Source organism: Cotesia typhae, unplaced genomic scaffold, assembly GCF_013202065.1.
Source record: "Cotesia typhae breed Kobodo isofemale line unplaced genomic scaffold, CoteBio_Ctyphae contig_20, whole genome shotgun sequence".
Classification (NCBI taxonomy): Eukaryota; Metazoa; Arthropoda; class Insecta; order Hymenoptera; family Braconidae; genus Cotesia; species Cotesia typhae.
The window spans coordinates 563,508-584,334 of record NW_027423725.1 but is presented as its reverse complement, the minus strand read 5'-3'; the positions used below and the strand labels follow the sequence as shown (position 1 = coordinate 584,334).

At 27.1% G+C, this 20,827-nt stretch overlaps 3 protein-coding genes across 4 annotated transcripts; 2 read left to right on the top strand and 1 right to left on the bottom strand.

The window, feature by feature from the left end:
- The first annotated feature begins 949 nt into the window (after window positions 1-949).
- On the top strand, window positions 950-15,178 carry LOC141538120 (follistatin-A-like). Its single transcript, XM_074259450.1, has 6 exons — window positions 950-1,363; window positions 3,764-3,952; window positions 4,929-5,153; window positions 6,558-6,821; window positions 13,329-13,637; window positions 13,938-15,178. Exons 1-6 carry the CDS (start codon window positions 1,186-1,188, stop codon window positions 14,021-14,023), a joined length of 1,251 nt encoding a protein of 416 aa, XP_074115551.1. The 5' UTR covers window positions 950-1,185; the 3' UTR covers window positions 14,024-15,178.
- Window positions 15,179-15,791: 613 nt separating this feature from the next.
- On the top strand, window positions 15,792-18,517 carry LOC141538398 (putative GPI-anchor transamidase). Of its 2 annotated transcripts, XM_074259833.1 has the most exons (5): window positions 15,792-15,959; window positions 16,470-17,066; window positions 17,331-17,441; window positions 17,857-18,134; window positions 18,381-18,517. In XM_074259833.1, the coding sequence occupies exons 1-4, from the start codon at window positions 15,897-15,899 to the stop codon at window positions 18,091-18,093; spliced, it is 1,008 nt and encodes a 335-aa protein (XP_074115934.1). In that variant the 5' UTR covers window positions 15,792-15,896; the 3' UTR covers window positions 18,094-18,134; window positions 18,381-18,517. The 2 variants fall into 2 exon arrangements, with proteins under 2 accessions (XP_074115934.1, XP_074115933.1); XM_074259832.1 differs by lacking the exon at window positions 18,381-18,517 and having other exon boundaries at window positions 17,857-18,325.
- On the bottom strand, window positions 18,350-20,412 carry LOC141538250 (chitinase-3-like protein 1). Its single transcript, XM_074259629.1, is given in 3 exon segments — window positions 18,350-19,054; window positions 19,364-20,028; window positions 20,400-20,412. Coding segments are annotated over 3 exon segments (1,383 nt in total).
- Window positions 20,413-20,827: the final 415 nt, after the last annotated feature.

The following is a 20,827-nucleotide window of genomic DNA, read 5'->3' as shown; positions in this document are numbered from 1 at the left end:
TATTCTTTTTTTTTATTCGCGGAGTGTTTCCTTATGGAAAACAAATTTAAAGGGAATATCTGGGCCATTGAAGACATCTGAGCAACCAAAGTGCATTTATAACGTACTGAATAATTATAATAATAATAATAAATTTAAAAAATTAATTTTTGACTTTAATTATTTTCTTGAGCAAAAAAAATTTTTTTTTGACACAAGAAATTTCACTTATTCCAACAAAATTAATTCTCTTGCTTTAAGAAATACGTATCTTGATCCAAGAAAATTTATTTGAGTCAAGAAAATCTTGTTTTGAGAAAATTCAGCCTCATGCTCCAAAAAATTAAATATAAAGATAGAAGTAAATTTTCATTAATATTTTTATTGATTAACATGTCAAATGGGAAGATCAAATAATATTGAATCATTTTTTTTTTTCATTCAATATGTATAATCAAGAATAGAAGTTTAAGAAAAATTTTTACCTCGGCCAACTCAACTTCGGTCTTTTTTCAAGCACCCGAAAATTTTCTTGAGCCAAGAATTTTGTTCTCCAGTCAAGTAATTTTTTTTTCTGTAAATGGATAAGTTCTAAAATTTTTTACTTAAAAGGGGGAAGAGGGTAAAATTCTCTGTAAAAAAGATCTGATGATTTTTTGAAATTTTTAATATTTACCCGCGAATTTTGAATTGTAATTTAAAAATGTAAAAGTTTAATGAACAAACTAGTTTTTTTTTTTTTTTAAATTCTTTTAAAGATAATTTTTCAAAATATTTTCCATATTAACAATAAATAAAAAAAAAACAACAATATTGTTGTGACTGCGGTATAGCAGAAGCGAAAATATAGGTTGTAGTGGGGCGATGCGTAGTAGGGGAAAATTAAAAAGTGGGGAGCATCAGCAACAGCAGCATCACCAGCGGCACCGAGTGATTCCTCGTGTACTCGTCTGTGATTATCGTGTCTTTAGTCTCTCTATAATTTTTAAAAAATTTCTTCACAAATTTATCGGGAAGAAATAAAAAAAAAACAATTCATGATTTTAATCGGGGGTTTTAAAAAATGCGGGAAATTTTTTTAAAAAATACCATAAAGTAAAAAATAATTATTAGAAATGTTTTTCTGTGTAATGCTTAAAGTGAAAAAAGTGTCTGTATGTCTGAATTTAGAGTAGTTATTATTATTTGTTTTGTTTTATTAATTATATGACTTATTGCAACGATAATTATTGGCGCAAAGCGCCTGAAATGACGAACACGCGACAGTATTTTTCGCAATTGCTAAAAAATTACTTGCGCCTGCAACACCACCACCACAGGCACCGCTGCAAGACGGTGCTTATTTTTATCGGAGTTCTTTTGATTGATATTCAAAATGTTTCAGGTATTTTTATAATTCTATTTTTTTAGTATTTAATATCATCATTTTTCATTATTGTTGTTGTTATTGTTATGATTTATCATGGTAATATTAGTGAGAGTATTGCGTATTAGCGCAACAAGTGGTAGGTCGTGTATCCTTGCTTTCCGACACTTGCTAGCCTCCCGATATAGTAAGTAAACATATAGTAGGAAAAAAAAAATTTTTTTTTTAAGGAAATAATTATTTCAACCTTTTTTTCGGAATTTATTTTTTAACCAATCAAAAAATTTTTTATTTTAGGTAATATTGTATCGAAAAAAAATTTTAGGATTTTTTTTTCATATAATTTTATAGAAACTTTTAAATTTTATAAAGTTCGGTAAAATTATATAAAAATTTTCATATAATTTTATATTGTCAAATATATTTTTCTATAACTAAATAATTATATTTTTATATAAATTTATCTTATTTGATATTATTGCACCAAAAATTCTATGAATTTTTTGTCTTATATAATTTTATAGAAACTTTTTAGTTTTGTAAAATTATATAAAAATTTTCATATAATTTTATATAATAATGCTTAACTATATAAGTTTATCTGATACATGAAATTATGTAAAATCGTTATAAAAATATTACATAATTTTATATTTTTATATAACTATATAATTTTATCTTGTTCAATATAATTTCATAAGAAATTCTATGATTTTTTGTCTCATATAATTTTATATAATTATATAAACTTTGATTTAATTTCTGTAAATTCCTGTAAAATAATATACAAATTTATATTTTTTAAAAATATATATTTTTTTTTAAATATAAATTTTCGCGCGGAAAATAATATAAATTAATAAAATGTGTACTTATTATAAACAGTAATGTTAAATACATAAATTACCAGAAAAAGTAATAATTCTTTATTAATTAGCAGTTTTTTTCATTTTGAAACTTTAACAAAATAAAAAAAAATTTTTTTAAGTTGACCTAAAAAATTTTTAGCTCGCCATATTTACCTAGTTTTTATAAAATAAAAGAATTTAAAAAATTTTAATACATAAACAAGTCAAGATGTGACATAGTTTAAATCTAATAGAGCAATTATAAAAATAGAATTCTTATAATTTATTCGTTACCGTCTGTATGTTTGAATATTTAATTCGTTCAAATAATACACTTCGTTATCGGAGTTTACTACTGAGGAAAATATTTAATATGAAAAATTTCAAAATGTTCATATCATTTATATCATGCGTTAAGGATGACTTTAATTGAAATTATGGATAAAAAATAAAAAAAAAATTGAAATTAATTTACTGTAAAAAAAATTGGGCCACAATTTTAATGTCGGTATTAATTTTTGACAGATCAAGATGACACTGGATATCATCCCAGATTGTATTGAGTAAAAAAAAATTTCAGATAGTAGCTAGTATAATCCAGATTACAATGGGTATAATCCAGATATCACTCAGTATAATCCAGATATCACTCAGTATAATCTGGATTATACTAGCTACTATCTAAAAAAAAATTTTCACCACAGATATCACTGAGTATAATCTGGGATGATATTCAGTGTCATCTTATTTTTTCAGTGTAGGTATAATGAAAAAAAAAATTTTTTTTTCAGTTCTAATTTAATTATTGAAAAAAAATCAAAAAATTTGACTAAATTTTCATTTAAAAACGAATTTAATTTATATTTTTTTTATTTAAGTTAAAATTCAAGTAATATATAAAAATTCAATTCTACTTGTCACATTATTTTTAATAGTGTAGTTTTCCTACTTTCTATTTCACTAATAAAATTAAATAGATAAATTACAAAAAAGTAAATAAAAAAAAAATTTTTCTGCACTTATAGAAGGATTTATTAACTATTAATAATTTAATTTACTTGAAGACAATTATTTAGTTTATTAAATATTTTTTAACATTCAATAAATATTAAATGAATAATTTATTAACTGTTAATAAATATTTAATAAATCTTCAGATGTTAAAAAATTATTTGTTAACAGTTAATAAAATTTATTTAATTTAAACAGTGGGCTGAGGTTAGATCTGTGAAATTGTAAATGGTTCCAGCCGCGAAAGTATTTAGAGATAAATTTTCAAGTTTTCGGAAAAGTGTTGAGCGTTAACTGAGCGCATCGGAGGACCGACGGGCGCTGACCCGTAAACTGGTTCCTCGATTACACCGGGGCCTTTTTCTCTTTTGCAAGTTGCTTCTTTCTTTAGTGGTTCTTATTCTGCTCTGGTCTGGGGGTTTTTTCCGGTCTGCAGGTGTCGGTTTTGACAATCCCGGGTTCTTTTTACGGTACTGCCCTTCTAGTCCTCTCGATTCTAATTAATAATTAAAAATTTATTTGAGATTATTTTTCAGTAATTGTTTGTTGTAAATTCCAGGCGGCATATGCTGGAGCTCGATAAGCAATAGTAAGTGCAAGGAGTTATTGTCCCAAGGTGTTACACGTGAAGAGTGCTGTGCGTCAAATGCAGCCGCAGCGACCGCATACTCCGACGAGGATCTCGACAGCGGAAGTTTATTTTTTTGGCGAGTACTCGGTGGCGGGGTTCATTGTCGTCCTTGTAGGGGTAATTATACTATTTTTTTTTTTTTTTTTTAGTAACCATAAGTAAGACTTTATTTTTAAATTTACTTCGAGTTGTGTTTTTTGAATTTTTTTTTTTTTAAATTAAGAAAAAAATTTTTTTATTAAAAAATTATTTAACAATAATTTTAATAGAAAAAATTATTTAATAATAATTTTAATAGAAAAAATTTTAAATTTTTTAATTAAAAAGAATTTTAAAAATTTTTTCTATCAAAATTTTTATTAAATAATTTTTAAGAAATATTTGTTTTAAAAAAATGTATTTTTTCAATTTTTTGGTTTAAAAAAAAAAAAACACAAAATTTCTAGAATTTTTTTACTAAAAAAAAATTTAAAAGAAAATTTTGTATTTTTAAAAAAAAATACGGTTTTTTTTATTGAGAATTTTTCTACAATTCGTTCATTAAAAAATTAAAAAAAAAAAAAAGCCTTCTAGTTTTTTGATTGAAAAATTAAAAAAAGAAATTTTCGAAAATTTATTTATTAAAAAATTAAAAAAAATTTTTTTTTAATTTCTTTATTAAAAATATGAATCACTTAATTTTTTGTGCTTGATCTCTAGATACATAATTAAGAAATGACCTTGTATCTTGTGAACTATTGACATTTTTAAAGATATAAGCTCATTTTGATATTATACTCATCAAGACCTTTCATTTGAGTACCCACATCAATTTTTCATATATTTATATATATTATATATATATGAAAAATATATAAAAATGCATGTGGGTACTCAAATGAAAGCTCTTAATGAGTGTAACATCAAAATGAGCTTATATCTTTAAAAAAGTCAATATTTAAGAAATTTAAGCTTCAAATTTTGACAATCTTTTTTTTTTAATTTAAATAATATTTTCGGTAATTTTTAGAAAAAAAAAAACAGTCTAATTTTATGCTACAAAATGATTAGAATTGAATTAATAATTAATATTTCAATAATAAATTGTTTTTAGAAAGCTGCGCACAAGTTCAATGCGAGGAGGGAAAAAAATGTGTGGTGCGACGTGGTAGACCTCGATGCGTGTGTAGTCCAGAGTGTAAAACACCACGCGGTGGCTCTAATGGTCCCGTATGCGGCACCGACGGCAGAAGTTACAGAAGTCTATGTCGCCTCAAAAAACACGCTTGCAAAAAAGCTAGTCACGAGCTTACTGTCGCTTACCACGGCTACTGTCAAAGTAAGTTATCACATTTCCATCAACTAAACACTTTTTTTACGTCTCCTATTTCCGGACTGCTTCACTTCTCTTTACTTTTTGCTTTCAACTTATTTAACCGCGGGTATTTCTGGACCGGAGCTTTTTCTCAATCCGTGCCAAGTTCATCAAAAAAATTTACTATTTTTTGTGCTTATTTTTGGATTAAAAAAAAATATATATAAATTAAAAAAGATAAAAGCACCGATTATTGACTTCAATTTTAAGGTGAATTTTTTTTTAATTTTTGATTTAATGATTTTTTATTAATATGACGTCATATTTCATTTTTATTCTTTTTTTTTATTCGCGGAGTGTTTCCTTATGGAAAACAAATTTAAAGGGAATATCTGGTCTATTGAAGACATCTGAGCAACCAAAGTGCATTTATAACGTACAGAATAATTATAATAATAATAACAAATTTAAAAAATCAATTTTTGACTTTAATTATTTTCTTGAGAAAAAAAAATTTTTTTTTTGACTCAAGAAATTTTAATTAATGATTTTTTGATATTTATGACACTAGACATAGTTTGGGGAATTTTTTAAATAAATTTTAGAAATAATAGTGCTATCACAGGATCAATTAAAAATAATTTAATGGACAAATTGTGACGGAATAAATTTATAGAACCAAAAAACTATTAAAAACTCCTCCAAAAACTTGACACAAAAATTTGACTACTAAAAAAATATATAAAACCAAACGACACTAGTTCTTATCAAGAACTTTTTAATGATACCAAATTAAACTAGAAAAATTCCTTTAAAAATAATAGTACGCTCGTCGCAAAATTTTTTTTACTCTCTCAATTATTTAAATCTTAAATGACTACCGCTGAAAAAATATCAAACCTAATTTAGGATAAAAATATACCCGTTAAAAAATTTTTCTTCGTCTCTTAATTATATAAATTAATTTCTGACATATAATTACATTGACATTTACAAAACAAAATAAATAAACAAGGTAAAGTACCCAGTACACAGAAAAAAAGATTCACTTGAACCAAGAAAATATTTTTCTTCCTAATTATTTTCTTGAGCGAAAAAAAATTTTTTTTTGTGACACAAGAAATTTCACTTATTCCAACAAAATTAATTTTCTTGCTTTAAGAAATACGTATCTTGATCCAAGAAAATTTATTTAAGTCAAGAAAATCTTGTTTTGAGAAAATTCAGCCTCGTGCTCCAAAAAATTAAATATAAAGATAGAAGTAAATTTTAATTATTATTTTTATTGATTAACATGTCAAATGGGAAGATCAAATAATATTGAATAATTTTTTTTCATTCAATAATTGTCCCTCAGTCAATAATCGGTGCTTGTACCTTAGAAGAGATCTGACCAGCGTGAATAATAACGTAAAAAGTGTCGAGCAGGTTCGTGTACGCGGGTGCACTGCGGACAGGGCCGAAGCTGCCTCCTGGACCAGAATCTGAGCCCGCACTGCGTTAAATGTGCGCGTAAGTGCCCGCAGTCCTCTTTGGGTGGAATCCTGGAGCAGAAGCAGTCGCTCCAGCCGCTGGCCAGCAGACCTGTTTGCGGCGCCGACGGTAATACTTACAAGAGTGCATGTCATCTGCGTCTAGCGGCTTGTCGCGCAGGCCGCGCTATTCCAGTAGCTTACAAAGGCCATTGTAAACGTGAGTATCCTCTAATCTTCACTTTTTATGTTGTTTTGTTAATTTAAATCTGTAGTTTGACCCCTGCCGGCATTTATTCCACCTCCCGGTCAGTGATGATATTTTCCCGAAAAAAGGCATCGCCCTTTGGATAAATATAAGTCTATAAATATTTATCCAAACTCGTTGAAATAAAAATAACTTAAATGCAAGACTACCCACCGTCTGTAATGTCCTTGCAGCGTCCTTGTTCAGCGGTCGTTGACCGGCCAGGCGCCCACGCAATCCTCCACCTGCTCTTAATATAAACCTACTTGTTTTGTTTTAGGAGGTTTTTTTTTTTAAAAAGGATTATTAGATAGTAGTTGTTGTTGTTCTAGTTTTTTAGGTGCTTTGGTGCTGAATTTTGGTACAGGTGTCACAAATTTGTTGATCTTAAGAAAATACTTAATATTAATTGGAAAATTTTTGAGTATTAAAGTTTTAATGCAGAAAATTGGGTATTAAATAATTTTTTATTAGGTAAATTATTGGAAAGTTTTAAGTGTAAGAATTAAATACAGAAAATTAAGTGTAAAATGACTTTTTTGTTAGATAAATTGTTGGAAAATACTAAATACCATTTGAAAAATACTAAATACAATTTAAAAATACCAATTGGAAAATACTCAATATTAATTGGTAAATGCTGAGTATAAAGATTAAATACAGAAAATTAGGTATTAAATACTTCTTTAGTAGTTAAATTATTGGAAAATACTAAATATTAAAATTTAGTCTTGAAAAAAAAAAAAAAAAAAATACTAAATTATTTTTTTTTTATTAATTGGAAGTTGATAGACTTTGATTAAAAAAAATTAGGTATTTAATACTTTTTTATGAGGTAAATTATAGGAAAATACCATTTAGGAAATACTAAATACCAATTGAAAAATTCCAATTGGAAAATACTCAATACTAATTGGTAAATGTTAAGTATGAAGATTTAATACAAAAAATTAGGTATTAAATACTTCTTTACTAGTTAAATTATTGGAAAATACTAAATACTCGTGGTAAATATTAAATATTAAAATTTAGTCCTGAAAAAAAAGTATTAAATTATCTTTTTTTATTAATTGGAAGTTAATAGAGTTTCAATAACGAAAATCAGGCATTTAATACTTGTTTAATTAGATAAATTATTGGAAAATACTAAATACTAAATATGAAAATTTAGTTTTAAAAAAGAAGTATTTAAGTATTTTTTATTATTAATTGGAGAACATTAAATACCAATTAGAAAATACTAAATACTAATTGGAAACTGCTATGTATGAAAATTAAATACAGAAAATTAGGTATTAAATACTTTTTTATTAGGTAAATTATTAAAAAATACTAAAATTTAGTTTTGAAAAAATAAGTAATTGATTATCTTTTCTTAATAATTGGATAACATTAAATACCATTGAAAAAATACTAAATACTAATTGGTAAATGCTGTTTAAAAATTAAATACAGAAAATTCGGTATAAAATACTTTTCTATTAGATAAATTACAATAATTTCGACCAAAAAAATTTTAAAAATTCAATTTTAGGAAAAACTAAATATTAAATAATTTTCTTGACCTAGTATTAAAACAATACCAAAGTACCATTAAATTTTTCCTTACTATCTTTTATGATAATTAATTAAAATTAGATAAAAACAATTAATATTAAGATTAATGTAATGTTAATCTAAAAATGAAAGACACCTGGATCATCAAAACAAGTAATAAATTTATCAAAGCCCATAATTATTTATCCAGTTCAAGCCTCGGTATAATTAACTTAATTAGAATCGGTTGCAAAAGACGTCGACAATTTAATTGGCCATCGGGAAAACTGAAAGCAAACAATAATTAATAAAAAAAAAAAAGTGATTAGCGATGGTTGATGGTATTGCAGTATTGCATATTGTGCATACTTACACTCAGTACAATACCAAAGTTTAAACAGTGTTTGTACGCCGACGGGCTTAATAGTTTCCCTTTACCGCTCTACGTCTGCGTCTTAGTCTCGTCCATAGAACAACACGCTCTCAGCTTTAGAGTTCCATCTACAGTTTGGTTACCAGTTTGCTGCTCCCCGGTATATAGACACACAACTTAAACCTCTAACTATCTGATATCCAGTACCAGTACCCGCACTGAGCTAACATTAAGTACTTCTGCAGCCCAATGCAACATCTCAGATCCAAGAATGAGAAGCAATAAGATCCAGGGTTGATGCATGACTTACCAAATCAGATTCTTTCAAAAAGATCCAATTTTTTCTTAAATAATTCCATCAAAAATTTTGAAAAAAAAAAATCTTTTTAAAATTGATATTTTAGTTCCGAACTTTGGAACTCTGTAACTCGTTAACGAATTGGACTAAAAATATTACAGAGTATTTTTTTTGTAGGAAATTTAATGGGCTACAAAAACGGTCTCTTGTGATTTTTTGATAAAACTACTTATTCGAAAGTTATTTGAACTTATAAGACAACTTTTGAAATTATTAACTTCTCGGCAAGTTTTTTTGAATTACTGCAAAATTTTGCGGAGAAATTTATTTCTTTTGGTATTTTTGAACTTCTGAGAGTATCTGGGTTAAATAACAACGCAATTTTGTCAAAAAATATTTTTTTAGACAAATTTAACTGATAAAAAATCTCAAATGTTGAATTTTATCATAAAAAAAAAGTTTCAAAGTTTTGAAGTGATTTTCGGGAATTTTTTTGATAGAGAAAATAAAGGAATTTGGGAATCGGATTTTTTTTATTTTATTAAGGATATATTAAAGATTATTACCCGGAATTTTTATTAAAAAATATTTCATTATTGCAAAGTTATTAATAATTTCGTAGAGTTCTAGAAAAAATTTCAAAACATTTCGAAATAATTAAAAATCCAGCAGATTATGGACGGTGTGGCTTAAATTGCCATAACTTTTTCAAAAATTGACTTATCAGGACGTTTTTTTTTTCAAAATTTTTTTTATTAAATGTTCTTTTTGGGAAAAAATAGAAAAAAATTATTCAAAGCTATCTTCATCGTTATTTTTTAGATTTTCCAAAAAAACTCCGAATTTCTCAATGATAAACATTTTTAATTTCTTTTTTCTTTCTTTCATATGAAACTTTGACATTTTCTAAAAATATCTTGAAAATTTCAGAATAGTGTTTTTTCGATTTCTATTTTTTTTCAATTGAAAAAAAAATTTTTTTCATGTCATAAATGAATTTTTCCTATGTCACATGGATATTTCTATCATCTTAATAAATAAAAAATTTCTATGTCAACATAGGAATTTTTCCTGTACAAAATAATTTTTTTTTCGACGTGTATAATGACAATTAAAAATAAGGAAACTTTTGGATAAAAAAATGGGAGGTGTTAAAAAATAACTAAAAGAGTTCCTCTGATGAAAAATATCGCTGACTAATTGTCAGTTGGTTTTCGGTTAAACAATAATAATTACAATTATTTAAAATTATAAATAACATTAAAAGCTTGAAAAATTAAACCGAAGAATTTATTGCGTTGAAGTTTCTCGAATTCCTCAAGTTTGAGAGCTCTGTAAACAAAAGCTCGGTCCTTATATTTAAGTAAATAACAAAAGGTTGAGTTCCGTCTGTTGAAGAGGGACATATAGGTGTCGGTAAATACTAAATATATATTTATTGAGCAGAAGGTGCGAAGTCGTTGCTTCGACAAATATTATTTTTTATGTCCCTCTGGATGGAGTATTTTATTATTTATTTTTTCGAGCATTATCTGATAAAATTCAATAAACCGATTTAATTCCCTCAGACTGGACTCGCTCAATATATAAAATATATAATATATAAATATACATTGTGCTCTCAACTCGGTCTTCCGTTATATTTGTTGGCAACGTCTCGTACGCTATCGATTCGAGTGTATAATAGCACTCTTGGCATGTCAGTCGATTAATCACAGCTGCAGCAACACGTCCGTGGTAATTGTAATAGGTAATAAATTACCGGAATGTTACAACCTATATAATGCGAGAGAAGAGTTTACCTTTACCAGCACAGGGCTCAGCTCAGCTCCTTTTCCTTCTTCCATTGGCTCGACTACTTTTCATCCGAGCACAACAAGTAAAGTCCCACCGACCACCCGGTTAATGTATATTTCGATAACAAACTTTCCCCATCTATTTCCCCGACACATCACTCACTTTTATCAATTCTATAAAAGCTATACAATTATTTTTTCTATTTATTTTTTTCATTTCCCGCCTTTAGAATTTTAAATTCCCCGTCAAAGTAACAGCTGGTAAGAGTCGTAATGGCGGTCGTCGGTTTTAAGACTAAAATGCTAATTACTTCCAAACTAACTACCCGTTTTGCATAAAATTTTCTGGAGACCTTAAATTCACTCACCTAAAGCCTACAAAAAAAGAATTATGCCCATCAGACCCGTATTTCGAGAGTTATTGCGCGTACTAACATTGCGCCGAAACAAGTTAGGTTAATTTCATAGTTTTTAATGGATTTTACAGTAAAAATCCACTTTAATTAAAGAGTTTTTCAATAAGAATGGTTAATAAAACCCGGAAGTTTATCAATTAGTGCCTTGGTTCAATAATTGCCCTACATTTTATAAAAGCTATCGAATTATCATCTTCTACCATAAATTTATGCTTCGCTCTTAAGAAACTTTAAATTTCCCGCCTTTAGAATTTTAAATTCCCCGCCAAAGTAACAGCTGGTAAAATTCGTAATGGCGACCACCGGTTTTAAGACTAAAATGCCAATTACTGCCAAACTAATCACCTGTTTTGTATGAAATTTTATGGAGACCTCAAATTCACTCACCTGAAGCCTCCAAAAAAAGAATTAAGCAAATCAGACCCGTATTTCGAGAGTTATCGCGCGTACAAATATTGCGCCGGAACAAGTTAGGTTAGTAACGTAGTTTTCAATGGATTTTACAGTGAAAATTGACTCCAATTAAAGAGTTTGTACAATAATAATGGTTGATATAACTCGGTATGTTATCAATTGTTATGTCGGTTCGATAATTGCCCGATAAGCAGCGACAAACGCGGTATTATGTTCCCAACATCAAAGATTGAATGACACGACGAGATCATTAGATATTAACATAAAGTACCTTATTAAATTATAAAATTATAATAAATAAGCCCAACAAAAGGTGTGTCTCTCGATGTTACAATAATTCACAATAACAGACGTGTTGCTCTAATAACAAAATTATTTATTCATCCGTCCTATTGTCAAGTAATCCAGTTCCCTCGGTCAAAAAGCCCAAAATAATCAGTATCTATATAATGATAACACGTGGTAATGTATAACACATAACATATAACATAACACGTGTAGATAAACAAGTCGATGACCCTTTGTGTTGGTGAGATTATTGTGGCCTTGTCTCCACAAAATAATCATTCATTTTCATTTCATTTATAATATTATATCATTGTTACTGTTAATGTAATTATTAATGTCAGTGGTGATTGCTAATAAGCTCTGACAGCCACCAGTCAGTGAAGCTGATCCAGACAACTAAATAGTTTAACGCTAATAATGACCTGGTTGTTTATCATTTTTTTTTTTTTTTTTTTCCGTCTGGATAGATCTTCTTTATATATATATATATATATATATATATATATATATATATATATATATATATATATATATATATATATATAATATGATTGCCCGGGTCAGTGGACGTGTGAATACCACTAAATATATTTTGTGTTGACGGAAGTGTTGCTAATAAATAAGTGTATAATAGACGCTCGACGCTCCTCTGTTATATAATTTACAAATTACAATGTTACGTAGTTTATCCTAATTCCACTTTGCTTATGTAAAGTACTTTATGACATATGCTTATCGTGTGGGGGTAATGCTACTAAATAATCCACCCGAATTATTCGCAGACCAACGACCCTTTATAGAAAAATTGTACCTCAAGATTAATGTATTTATTTTATCTATTTATGTCTCAGAATTAAGAAACAGAGATTTTTTATTTTACAATCTAGAAATTAATTTATTTCAAACGAAAATTGTAGTCATAATTGAGGTTAGCTGTTTAGAGAATTTTTTGAGACCCTATAACTTTATAAATATGGATCTTATTTGCTTAATTCTTTTTTTGGAGGCTTCAGGTGAGTGAATTTGAGGTCTCCAGAAAATTTTATGCAAAACGGGTGATTAATTTGGAAGTAATTGGCATTTTAGTCTTAAAACCGGTGTCCGCCATTACGACTCTTACCAGCTGTTACTTTGGCGAGGAATTTAAAATTAAAAAGGCGGGGAATTTAAAATTAAAAAAGGCGGGAAATTTAAAATTAAAATCTCAGTTTAGAATATTCATTAAACGTTTGAATATTTTAAATTTGTTAAAAAATACTTTCACAAGATAAAATAATTATTTTTTTAAGAATGTAAATAATCTCAAAGATCTTGAAGAATTTTTAGTCAAACAACTAACTTTCTACTTTTATTTTTCAGAGAACGCAGACTGCACGACGATAAGATGCCGAGAGGGTCAAACATGTCTGACAGAAATAAAAACAAATCGGCCGCGGTGCGTGACTTGCATGTACCGATGCCCCGGTGCCCAGAGGAAGCACGAAAATTCTGAAAAGAGGCAGCGGTTCCGCGGCGATGACCCGGGATATCCATCAGTATTATGCGCGACCAACAACATGACTTACCCGAGCTGGTGTCATATTATTAAAGATGCCTGTGTCACTGGGTTCGTCCTGGAGACTAAGCACGCCGGACCTTGCAATATTCATGACACTTCTATTTATGATGGTAAAATTTTTTTAAAATTAATAATAATAATAATGATAGGTCATTAATATTTAAAAAAAAAAAATTTTATTGAATTTTTTATTAATATTTTGATAAAAAATATTTTACATATTTAATTTATAGAATTAAATAAAATTATATATTAAATCCAAAATTTTATTAAAAAAATTAATTTTAATTATAATTTTAAATAAATTCTTCAAATTTATTTTTTAAAAAATTTTTCACTAATCCTAAAGGACTATAAATTGTTTTTGCAAATATATAAAATTATTAATTAATATATTTTTAATTTTTCAGAAGAAAATATTACTTCAGCCAGCTACGGAGTCGATTTAATGGACGAAGTTTCAAAATTTAGTGAAAATTTAACGCGAAATAATTAAATAATTATTAAAGAAATAATTAAATGAAATTAGCGAGCCGACATATCAGGATTACTTAAAAAAATGTAAAAAATTGTCAACAATTAAATTAATTAATTAATTAATTAATAAAAAATAAAGTAATTATTAAAAATAGCGTAATTAAATATATATATTTAAATATGTTATTTATTTAGACTTTTGGTCAACTCTTGGCGGGATCGGCATTTAAAAAAAAAATTAAATTAATAATAAAAATATCCGTTAAGATCAATAGTATTATTTTTACAGCCGTGCGCCAGTAGTTATACCATTGTCGTACTTAATTTATTTTTTTAGATTCAAATATTTATAATATAATTATTAGTTATTATTTTTATTTTGAATAATTAAATATTATATATATATTGAAATAATCCTGAGCATTATTAGTGTAATTTTTTTAGTCGCATTTGTACAGAACACACAAAACATAATTGACTTTAATTAACTACGTTTACTTTTAATTAGTCATTGCATGGCTTTTTAATTGGACCAAATATATAGAATTAATTATCAGTACGGTCTATAAAAAATAATTTTTTTTTTAATTGTTTATTTAAAAAAAAAACAAAATTTGAGTCTACTTGTTTTTTTGTTAATTTAAAATTTTTTTAATTAAAATTTTAAATATTATTTAAAAATTAAAAAAAAATTAATTATAAAAAAAAAATATTCTGTGAACTGGAATCGAACCTGGAACTTTCTTAATGGCTTTAATTTCTGTCAAAAAATTTTTAACTTTAAAAATTAAGATAAATAAAATGAAAAAAAAAATTTGAGATAAAAAAATAGAATTTTTGGTAAAAAAAAAACAAGTAGATTTAAAAAAAATTATTATTTAAAAACAAAGGTGCTACAAAATAAAAAAATGTAGCTTATTTGATATTATATTATTTATTAACCGTTGAACGACTATTATAATTAATTAATATATTTTGTTTTGTTCTGAAAATGGAAAAAAAAAGTTTTGTTAATTAATTTAAACTGAGAATATTTATTAATGGTTGCTAATACGATGACTAAAATGCTTATTGTAGAAACTAAGATATATTTAATGAAGTAGATACCTCTGTAGTTTGTATTATAAAGTAAACTTTTATTGTTTTTTATAAATAATTAACAACAATAGTTGTAATTATAAATTATTCCGTACATATTTAATATAATATATATATATATATATATATATATATATATATATATATATATATATATATATATATATATATATATATATGTATACAAATATATATATTATCTTGTTCAAATATTAATAATTGATAATAAAATTAAGTTAAAATAATTATTAATATAATTATAAATAAAAGGAATTGCTGAAGTGCTAATTAGACTCATGGTAATAAATTCGTATTTATCGTATACTTTAAAGACTGTGGAAAAATAGATGTATAAATGTTTAGATAAATAAATTATTGACATCATTAATTAATTTTATTATTATTATTATTATTATTATTATTATTATTATTATTATTATTATTATTATTATTATTATTATTATTATTATTATTATTATTATTATTATTATTATTATTATTAACCTTCAAAGAAAAAATATAAAAAAAATACTAACTTTTTAAATTTGAAATTTAAATTTTCGCGCCAAAAGTCTTATGGCGCTAAATTTAAAATTCAAATTATTTACTTCTCACTTTTGCCGTCAGAGGCGCTGAAACTCGAAAAGTAATTCAAGCTTCTGCGCTCTTCGCAGTCGGTAAATTAAAACCCGAGATATGTCAACACAACTCTACAGTGAAATTCAATAGTTTTATAAGTTTATTAATTACTTTTAATTAAATAACTGGTTAGTTAATTATATAAGCTTATTAAAATGAAGTTAATTTTGGGAGTTTTATTTTTGTGTACTTATGTGAGTCATTCACTTACATTGGAAGTAAGTAAAAATTTTTCTTTTATATTTTTAGGTTAAAATGTTATTGTTTAGTAAATGAAAAAAATATTTAAAAAAAAATAAATTTTAATTAATTATTCTCAATTTGAAAATTATTGGTCAAGATTTTAATTATTTTTAGTCATAACCTCTCAAAAAAACTTAAAATTAAATTTCAATTGTTTTTTATTAAAATTTCTATTTATTTAATTTTTGATCATTGAAGTACAAAATGTCAAAAATATTCAAAAAAAATTTTTTTTTTAATTTTAATGATGATTTTTTAAAATTCCTATTTTTTAAATTATTTTTGTCATAGCTTGTCAAATAAATTTGGAAAATTATTAAATGTCAATATAAGTAGTAAAAAAAGTTTTAAATAAATAAATTACAAAAAAAAAAAAAAAAAAAAAGATTAATAATTAAAATAAAAAAAAAAAAATAATAATTAAATTATAAAAAAAAAAAATAATTAATAATTAAAAAAAAAAAAATAATAATTAAAAATTTCAGGCAAATCCACAAACTGGTCACTCAAACAACTGGGCAGTTTTAGTATGCACATCAAGATTCTGGTTCAACTACCGCCATGAAGCGAACGCGCTGTCAGTGTACCACAGCATCAAGCGCCTGGGAATCCCAGACTCCCAAATAATCCTGATGTTAGCAGACGACATGGCCTGCAATCCGAGAAACCCGCGACCTGCAACAGTCTTCAACAACGTCAAGCAGCACATAAACGTCTATGCTGACGATGTGGAGGTGGACTACCGCGGATACGAGGTCACTGTCGAGAACTTTGTGAGGCTGCTGACCGGCAGACTGCCTCCAGGAGCTCCGAGGTCCAAGCAGCTGCTGACTGACGAGCGCTCCAATATTTTCATTTACTTGACAGGTCACGGAGGCAACGGGTTCCTCAAGTTCCAGGACTCTGAGGAGATCACCAGTCAGGACTTGGCTGACGCTCTTGAGCAGATGTGGCAGAAGCGCAGGTACCATGAAATTTTGTTCATTGTCGACACTTGCCAGGCTAGCTCCATGTACGAGAAAATTTACTCGCCTAATATTTTGGCCATCGCCAGCAGTAAAGTTGGTGAAGATTCCTTGTCTGTAAGTTATTGTTATTTTATCTTCAAAAATTATTATTAATAATTAAAAAATAGCTTATCTATTAAAGTTTAAAATTTTCAAATTATATCAGGCTAATTTTGGCTAAAATATTGAAAATACGAAAAAATAAGAAAAAAAATTTTTTTTATTATTTTAAAAATTTAATTCTCTATAAAATAGGTCTTGATTAATTTTACTCTATCTTTAACCCTTGAGCAAGAATTTAAAAAATTCAAATTTTTACCGTGTCAATTTATTTTCCAGCATCATGTGGATCCAGATATTGGTGTTTACATTATTGATCGCTACACATACTACGCTTTAGACTTTTTGGAAAAAGTCGAGCCTTCAAGCTCCAAGAAACTTAGTGAATTTGTAAGTAAATAATAATAATAATAATAATAATAATAATAATAATAATAATAATAATAAATTAGGTATTTCAATTAAGAAAAATTTTTTTAAATGCATCAAAAGAAAATTTGAAAAAATATTTAATAATAATACTAATAATAATAATAATAAAACTTAGAAAAAGTAATTGCGGTTATTATTATTATTAATTATTTAATTTGGAAAATAATAATAATCAATTTTTGAAAATTAAGTTAACTGACACTTAAAAATTCTTAGAATTTTTTTTCATTAAAAAAATTATTACAAAAAAATCAGAAAAAAAAATTTAGTAATAAAAATATAGAATAATAATAATAATAATAATTTAATTATTATAATTAATAATTAATAATCATTGGTTGTGATTAATTATTATTTTTTATTTTTATTTTAGTTGAAAGTGTGCCCAAAACACTACTGCTTATCAACAGTAGGAGTTAGACAGGACCTATTCCGACGAGACCCAGAAAAAGTCCCAGTGACAGACTTTTTCGGGTCCCTCAGGCCAGTGGAGTTGACTGACACCATTGTTACCATTATTCCTACCAAAGGAAACAGAACTCGAAAGACTGAAGTTGAGCGCAAGCTTCACTACACTCCACAATTTCCAGATGTTACTTTGCTATCTTGAATATTTAATATTTACTAAGCAAATACTTAGAATAATTCATAGTAAATATTTATTTACTTTATTAAAATTTTTTTTTTATTGTTGAAATAATTATTAGTTTTAATAACTAAAAAACAAAACCAAACTAATAAATAAGAAATAGTTTTTAATTAATTTAAAATAAGAATATTAATAAAAAAAAAAATTCTAAAGATTTTTAGATCATCAAAATAAAATCTCCGATCTAAGATTCAGATTTTACAAATTGATTTTATAATTATTTATAATCACACTGATTTTTTTGATAGTTGTAGCAAAGTCCGGGTGAACCAGGTATAGAATACTTTAAAAATCCACCTTGACCATCATTAGGACAAGTAAAGAAGCCACATGAAGAAGAGTCCGGGATGTTCCCAACTTTAGTACACACATCTTTAGAATCTGGAGCAGGTTGTTCAGGCTCATTGTCCTGAGAATCATCAAGGTCAGGCTTATATTCCTGAGAATTCTCAGTCTCGGAAGGTTCTTCCTGGGACACTTCTTTACCACCACGCAAAACAGCATTGAGAGTTTTAACCAATGGATATTTTTCTCCACAGACGCCGTTGAAGTCATCAACGTCTATAGCCCAGACCATGGCGCCACCTAGGCCCATTTTTTTGGCAAACAGAGCCTTGGCTTTTATCGACTCTACATTGTCGAACCCGACCCACTGATTCTCTTTGTGGGCCCAGGGAGCTTTCCTTTCTCTGTCGAAGTAGACGTTCCAGCCACCTTCTTTCAGCGCCTTACAAATTTCGTTGTACCCCAGCATTCCTGCCTCCCAGGTGTAGGGTCCAGCGGTTCCAGGCCCTGAAGAAGCGGCGCCGATTCCATTGTCGCTGGGGTCTGAAAGAGTAAATGCGCGACCGTAGGTTGGAACTCCGAGGATTAGTTTCTCTTTTGGAGCGCCTTTGGATAACCAGTATTTCACTGCTGCTTCCTGAAAATTCATAAGTTGGTTAATGTTTGCAATTTTTAATATTTTTTTTTTTTGTTTATAATTTTTTTAATTTATAAAAAACTGACATTTGTCAATTTTTTGGATTTTTATTACTTAATTTCTATAAAAAAAATTTATTTCTAGAAATTAAAAAAAATTACAAGTGCAAACTTTTTAAAAGTAAGTAATTGTTTTTTACAATTGATTTTTTATAAAAATAAAAAAAATTTTTAAATGTCTTCTGATCATAAAATTAAACTTTTATTACCTAAACTTATTTTTCAGATAAAATTAGAATAAAATACTCACAGAATTCATTTTCCGTGCACCATAAGAATCACTAGAAGCGGCATGTAAAGGCGCATTGAGTCCCGTTCTGGGCTCCCAGGACCCATGAAAATCGTAGGCCATCAAATTAATAAAGTCCAGGTGTTTACTTATCTTAGCAATATCATAAGACTGCGAAGCTGAAGATTCCGCAGCAGCAACGGCAGCAGAAAATAACAACCCTTGACTGTGTAATTTCTTCCCCAGGACTTTAACAAGCTCGACGAAGTTTTTAACGTCGTTCGGCGAGCCATCTCGCTGGGCCGGGTACTCCCAGTCCAGGTCGAACCCATCGAAGCCCCACTTCTTGACAAACGCGACTGCGTTATCAGCGAAACGCTCTCTGGATCCAGGATTTCTTGCCATTTGTGAGTACTTGGTGGATCCTTCATTCCACCCGCCAATTGCTACCAGAGTTTTCAAGGCAGGGTTCTTAAGCTTGAGCTAGTTGAACCTTCCGAACCCGTCCTTGCCGTCGTAATTAGGGGTGTCTTGCCACCGGTCCAGGATTTTTACTTCGCTGCCTTTTATTCCGACGAAGGTGTAAATTAAATGAGTGCAAAGTTTCGGGTTGATGTTTTCGATCTGAAATTTTCCGTTTCCTGGACGATAAACCGACCAAGATTGGTAATAGCACACGATTTTTTCTGAAAGTCAAATTTTTTTTTAATTAAAAATTTTTATACAAAAAAAAAATTGTAAAATTTAAAGTGCAATTTTTACTAAATATTTTATTTTTTTAATTTAATAAATTAAAAAATTAAAAATGTCAGCTAATTTTAGTTTTATTCTCATTTAAGTTAGCAGCCATACTTGACCATTTTTTAATTTTTTTTTTTTTAACAATTAAATTAATTCTAAAAAATGATTTAAAAAAAAAATTGCATTTTTAATTTTTTAAAAATTCTCCACGTTAATTTTTTTAATATTTTTTTTTTTTCTATAACTTATTTATACTTACTTTCAGTCAAAAATATTTTTAATAATTTTTTATAGAACTCCATTGTATTTATAAGACTCAGTTGCGTCATATTTGTTTGTTTGGAGTCTTAGAACATCAAGTGGTAATGTTTGTCTAAATTGATAGGTGAGTATAGGTTTATTTATCTGATTTATTAGATTTTCATCGATATCACTTTTGATTAATGTTTGTTTGGTTTTAGGTAAAAGAAAATATGACGTATAAAATTAGCCGACATTTTTTTATAATAACAAATTAGTTTTAAAAATTATTTTTGAAAAATTGCATTTAATTTTTTTTTTACATTTCTGCACATTTCAGACAAAAATACGCCAGAAAAAAATCAGATGTCTCTCAAATTTAGTATTTTATTGAAAAAAAAAAAAATTATTTGGTGACACTACAGTAAAAATTATTGTTTTTTTGCTGTAAATTCTTGTTCCAAATGAGGTTATGTTACTCAAATAATGATAAAAATTAATTTT